This window comes from Mesoplodon densirostris, chromosome 7, assembly GCF_025265405.1.
Source record: "Mesoplodon densirostris isolate mMesDen1 chromosome 7, mMesDen1 primary haplotype, whole genome shotgun sequence".
In the NCBI taxonomy this organism is placed as follows: domain Eukaryota; kingdom Metazoa; phylum Chordata; class Mammalia; order Artiodactyla; family Ziphiidae; genus Mesoplodon; species Mesoplodon densirostris.
The window spans coordinates 7888528-7893893 of NC_082667.1; the positions used below are offsets into that span (position 1 = coordinate 7888528).

At 55.7% G+C, this 5366-nt stretch overlaps 1 protein-coding gene across 1 annotated transcript; it reads right to left on the bottom strand.

The window, feature by feature from the left end:
- Positions 1–227: 227 nt before the first annotated feature.
- Positions 228–1996, bottom strand: SPDYC (speedy/RINGO cell cycle regulator family member C). Its single transcript, XM_060105534.1, has 6 exons — positions 1855–1996; positions 1531–1589; positions 1183–1268; positions 907–1078; positions 481–823; positions 228–302 (listed from the first exon to the last, which is right to left on the bottom strand). The coding sequence occupies exons 1-6, from the start codon at positions 1994–1996 to the stop codon at positions 268–270; spliced, it is 837 nt and encodes a 278-aa protein (XP_059961517.1). The 3' UTR covers positions 228–267.
- Between the last annotated feature and the right edge of the window lie 3370 nt (positions 1997–5366).

A 5366-nucleotide genomic window follows, 5' to 3' on the forward strand; every position in this document is an offset into this window, starting at 1 on the left:
ATGCCCCTCTCCCGGTAGCTCCCTCCCTACCCCCACCCTGGGTCAGGGACCCAGACTAGGGCCTAAGCACGTTGGTGTCCTGTGGACATGAATTTATTTGAGGAGTCAGGTCAGAGTGGGTACAAGTTGCAGGTTGGGAGGAAGGGGCAGGGGGCATGGGCAGCCCTGCCAGCCTGAGGCCAAGAAGACAGGAGGCCGGAGGGGCCACAGCCAGTAGAGCACTGGGTCAGCAGGCAAGCAGATGGGCTGTTCTTCACCCTGCGAGTGTCAGCGCCGAGGGCACGGCAGCAGCTTTGAGAAGACTGGGGGAGGAAGGACGGAGAGAGGCTCAGAGGAAGCTCGCCAAGCCCAGGAGGCTAGGAGGTGGCAGGGCTGGACACATGCCCAGGCGTGCTGGACCCCAGGCCCCTCCTTCCCATTCTGCCGGCCCCGCACCTGCCCCCCAGCCCCTCCCAGCTCCCCCTACTGTACCCTACTCACTGTGGAGGGTGTAGGTGCCTGGCTCCAGTTGCAGCTGGGTGGGCAGGACAATGAGGAAAGCCCCACTCCAGGAGTCTCCAGCCACTGAGAGACAAGCTTGGGAGGGAGGGCGGTGCCGCTCAGGGTCTTGGGAAGGGCACTTGGATATGCCAGGCAACGGGCAGGGGTGGTGGCAGCGGTGGCTGTGGCAAGGGGGCAAGCCACACAGGGGACAGTGGGGTGGCGAGAGGCCGGGGCCCCGGGGGAGGGGGATCTGGGCCTTTGGGTAGCTCCTCTGAGCCCTGCCGTGGTGGGGATGCCTCTCCCGAGTCCAGGCCCAGTGGGTCGGCTCCTTGGCCATGACCTGGCATGAGAAGAGTGGATGGTAAATGGGAGGTGGGAGGTCCAGCCTCTTTCCCCCACCCCAGGGTGCTGGCGGGACCTCACCTCCTCACAGCTCTGGCGTCTCACAACGGCCCTGAAGCCCATCCGTGCCCACAGCTTGTCCCTCTGACACAGGAAGTCTGACACTCGATGATGCCAATCTTGGCCCAGGGCCCACAGAAAAATCACGCTTTTGGGGTCCTCCAGGTCTTCCTCCATGTCATTTGCAAGGTACCTGGCCACAGAGGCAGGGGGCAGGGAACAGAGGCTGTAATCATCTGCCCTGCCCCACCCTGCCACTCCGAGTCAGGGTCCCCATCACGCGCCCGGGCCACTCACAGGGCCAGGAACAGATTGCTGTGGGTGTACTCGCTGAGCTGCAGGTTGGCGCGCCGGAAGTAGACCAGTACCATGGCCAGGAGATACTGCAGACACAGAAATGGGGAGAGTTAGAGTGAGGCACTGGGTGGGGAGGAGCTGCGCCAGCCCCTTCTGCACCCGAGGAAGTTCTGGTGGGGCTAAAAAATCTGGGGTAAAATGGTGGGGAGGGGCGTGCAAAGACAAGGGTTAGAAGGGAGGCGCTCCCTCCACCAGACCAGAGGACCCAACGAATTAGCAGCACCGGAGCCCCACTAATTCAATCTTCCCCAAGTGAGGCTGGCCTCTGCCCCCACTGTGCCCTCTCACCTTATCTGAAATCTGGAAACAGGGATCTTTGGAGAGGAAATCCTGGAGGAAACTGTGCTCTGGGGGGTAGAGAGGAGAAACGGTGGACTGGGGTTACCACCCCCCACACACAAGATAAGAGGGGCAGTAGCCGTTCCAAAGCCCAAGCTTCCCCTGATCCCACTTTCTGACATGACACCCCCCACCTGCCAAACTGGGGTCACCTGAGAAGAGAAGGGACACAGGCTGCAGGTGATTGCACGGGCGAGCTGAGATCCCACCTCCCATACCTGCTCACGCTTGGTCTCCACGGCCCCTGCTGTGCCAGCCCCCAAGTGGACTCACCCAGAAGGCTGAGGAAGGCCTGGAGCTCCTGGTGCCGGCGGAAATGGAAAGACTCACCCCCCTCCCCTTGACGGCTCCAGCCCCTCAGCTTCACCTGGGTGCCAACCGCAGGGATTGTGGCAGGATCTTGGTCATCACTCATCTCTTGGGGGGTGGGGGTGGGTGAGGTGGGGTGGGACGGGGTGACCTGTAAAGGAAGCAGACCCAGGACTTAGCACCTACCCCATTGCCCCCCAGAAGTCAAGGGGACCAGTGTGCTGGCCTGACAGATGACCTCCAGGAAGTGCAGGCATGGGAAATGGAGAAATGGGGGCTCAGAACAGAAGGAAACTGAGATGTGGCGCGGCAGGCGGGGGGAGGGGGCAGGGATGGGGGCCAGAAAAGCAGCAGAGTTCCTGGAGGCGACAACACCCTCCCCCCTCCTCCTGGCACCCCAGACCAGGCCAGAGAGGAAGAACAGAAGCAACAAGCACCTCTGAGGGCTTCCTAAGTGCCTGGAGCTGTGTTAAATGCTTTAGGGACATTATCTTATTTCATCCTGGTAAGTAGACCCATTTTGCAAACACGGAAACTGAAGCATGGAGGAGGTCTCACGGCCACTTCAAGGTGGAGCCTGTCTGACCCCAAAGCCAGAGTTTAACGGCTCCTCTTGTCTCCCACCTCACAACAACCTCCTCACGCTTCACCAAAGCGGCAGCCCTGAAAGAACCAGCAACCCTTTACCGCCCAGAGGGAAAACTGAGGCCCAGAGAGAGGAAGGTTATTGGACAAATACTGGGGTTTAGGGCAAGTTAAGGTGGGGCCACCTCAAACATTTTTAGCTACGAAGAGAGAGACTTCAACTATGGGGCTTGGGGGAGGGACCCCTCCACCACCCCTCAGTCAACCTAGGGCTCTCCATCTTGCTTCCCACAAGCAGCCCAGCCTCCTCCCTCTAGAAGAATTACCTGAGCTCAGGAGTTAACCTACAGCGTAACTCCAAGCCCTGCGAGCGCGTTTATATAGCCCCAGGGCTGCCCCGCCCCCCGCAGCCCTCCACCAATCAGGCCCCTTCCTGGGAAAGGGTGGGGCTTCTCACCATCACCACCCACCTCTACTTGGAGAAAATCCAGTCAGTTTCCACCACTCGCCTCCCAGCTGCGGCTCCCCAACGTAAAAGCTCCTCCAAAGTCTCATCACCTACAAGAGGGGTGAAGGCAGGCTTGCTGGACCCCACAGCCTGAAAGGCAGCAGGAGCCCCTCTCGGCTCTTTACAATTGCAGAGCCAAGGTGCGGGGCGGGAATGCGACCGACCTGGGCTGCGGCGAGCAGCTGATGAGTAAGATGTGATTCAGAGATTGGGGCTTGCTGGGGAAGGGTCGCTGGATGTGTCTGTGTTTGTTTCAGATCCAGGAATCCCCAAACCTGGGAGCCAGAGAGGAGATTGTCTTGGCGTGAGAATTCCCAGGGGCCACATCCCCCTCCTAAGGTCTTTTAGGGGTATGGGGAGCCCGGCCAGCGGCTCCAAGGTTGGGGAGGAAGGCTTTGCCCAGGACCACCTAGCTCATCCTCTCCACACCGCCACGCCCCGCCCCCGCCACACACAGCAGACCTTAAACCTCTTCATCTTCACTGGCTCAGTTACGCTTTACAGTCAGTTGTATTGGACAGTCAGCACCTGCATTACTTTCCACATGTGACAGGTGACATTTTTTCCCTATTTTTTTTTTACTGTGATGAAATACACATAACGTAAATTTAACAATATTTACTGCCTTAACTTTTTAAAAATAAATTTATTTATTTATTTTTGGCTGCGTTGGGTCTTTGTTGCTGTGCACGGGCTTTCTCTAGTTGCCGAGAGCGGGGGCTACTCATTAAGGTGGCTTCCCTTGTTGCAGAGCACGGGCTCCAGGCGCACGGGCTCAGTACTTGTGGCGCTCGGGCTTAGTTGCTCCGCGGCATGTGGAATCTTCCCAGACCAGGGTTCAAACCTGTATCCCCGGCACTGGAAGGTGGATTCTTAACCACTGCACCACCAGGGAAATCCCTCCCTTAACACTTTTAAGTTCACACTTTTAAGTACTCACTAAATGCCTCCCCATTTCAAAACCTTCAACTGAGGACTTGGGGGCTAAGAAGGAAGGAGAATATATAAAACTCAAAGTCATCGGACAGGATAGTAGTGAGATTCACTTCAAAGTGAAAATGACGACACATCTCAAGAAACTCAGAATCATAATGTCAAAGACAGGGAGTTCCCATGAATTCACTCAGGTTTCTCTTTGAAGGTCAGAGAATTGCTGATAATCACACTCCAAAAGAACTGGGAATGGAGAGAGCAGATGTGCTTGAAGTTTATCGGGAACAAACACGTGCATTCAACGGTTTCGATATTCTTATTTTTTGTTCTTTTCCCTTAATCCTTTTTTATTTTTTAAAATAGTTCCTTGTAACATGGTGTTCAAACCAGAATTGAAAACTGGCACCCCATCTCTTTAAAACATCTGGTAATTTGAATTCTAGTGCCCCCCAGGGAAGTCCCTCATCCTTTCATTTTCTTTTTTTGTTTGTTTGTTTTTTTTAAGAAGATGTTGGGGGTAGGAGTTTATTAATTTATTTATTTTAATTTTGCTGTGTTGGGTCTTCGTTTCTGTGCGAGGGCTTTCTCTAGTTGTGGCAAGCAGGGGCCACTCTTCATCGCAGTGCGTGGGCCTCTCACTATCGTGGCCTCTCTTGTTGCAGAGCACAAGCGCCAGACGCGCAGGCTCAGTAGTTGTGGCTCACGGGCCTAGTTGCTCCGCGGCATGTGGGATCCTCCCAGCCCAGGGCTTGAACCCGTGTCCCCTGCATTAGCAGGCAGATTCTCAACCACTGCGCCACCAGGGAAGCCCCTTTTCTTTCATTTTCTTAACATTGTTTTTCACAGAGCAAGTCTTTCATCTTGATGATGTGCAATTATCAATTTTTTTTTTTGGTATGGAATGTGGGAGGGGTTTCAAAGGCAGGATTCTCCCAGCCCCCAAGACCTCAAGAAGCCCCAGAGAGTAGACAAAACCCAAGAGAAGAGGCAGCCAAAGGCAGGCCACTGTAGAAGAAGGAGCCAGAGGCCTGGGGCTTCCAAGCTGCCCTGGTCAGATGTGTAGGAGGCCACGCTAGGGCAGAGAGGCCTGTGGGTGGGGAGGTGGGCAGGGCATGGGAGTTGTAGATGAGGGGGATGAGCCCTGAGTGGGTGTGGCCAGAGGACTGCCATAGATCACAGATCCAGGAGGCAGAGGGCAGCCACCCTTTCAGGCCTGGTTCTAGCGCCCCTTGCCTCTGCACACCCTCCCTGATTTGCTCCCTGAATTGTCTCCTCTATTCCACTGGCATTGAATCCCTCCAGGCGTTCCAAAGTTTCTCGCAGCCCTAATGCTCCTCCAAGTCCACACCTGTACCTCCAGGTGCTTCTTGGACATCTCCATTTGTTTTCTCCGGTACCTCATTATCTGTCCCCACGAACCTGTTCCTTCCTCAGTTTCCCCATCTACTTA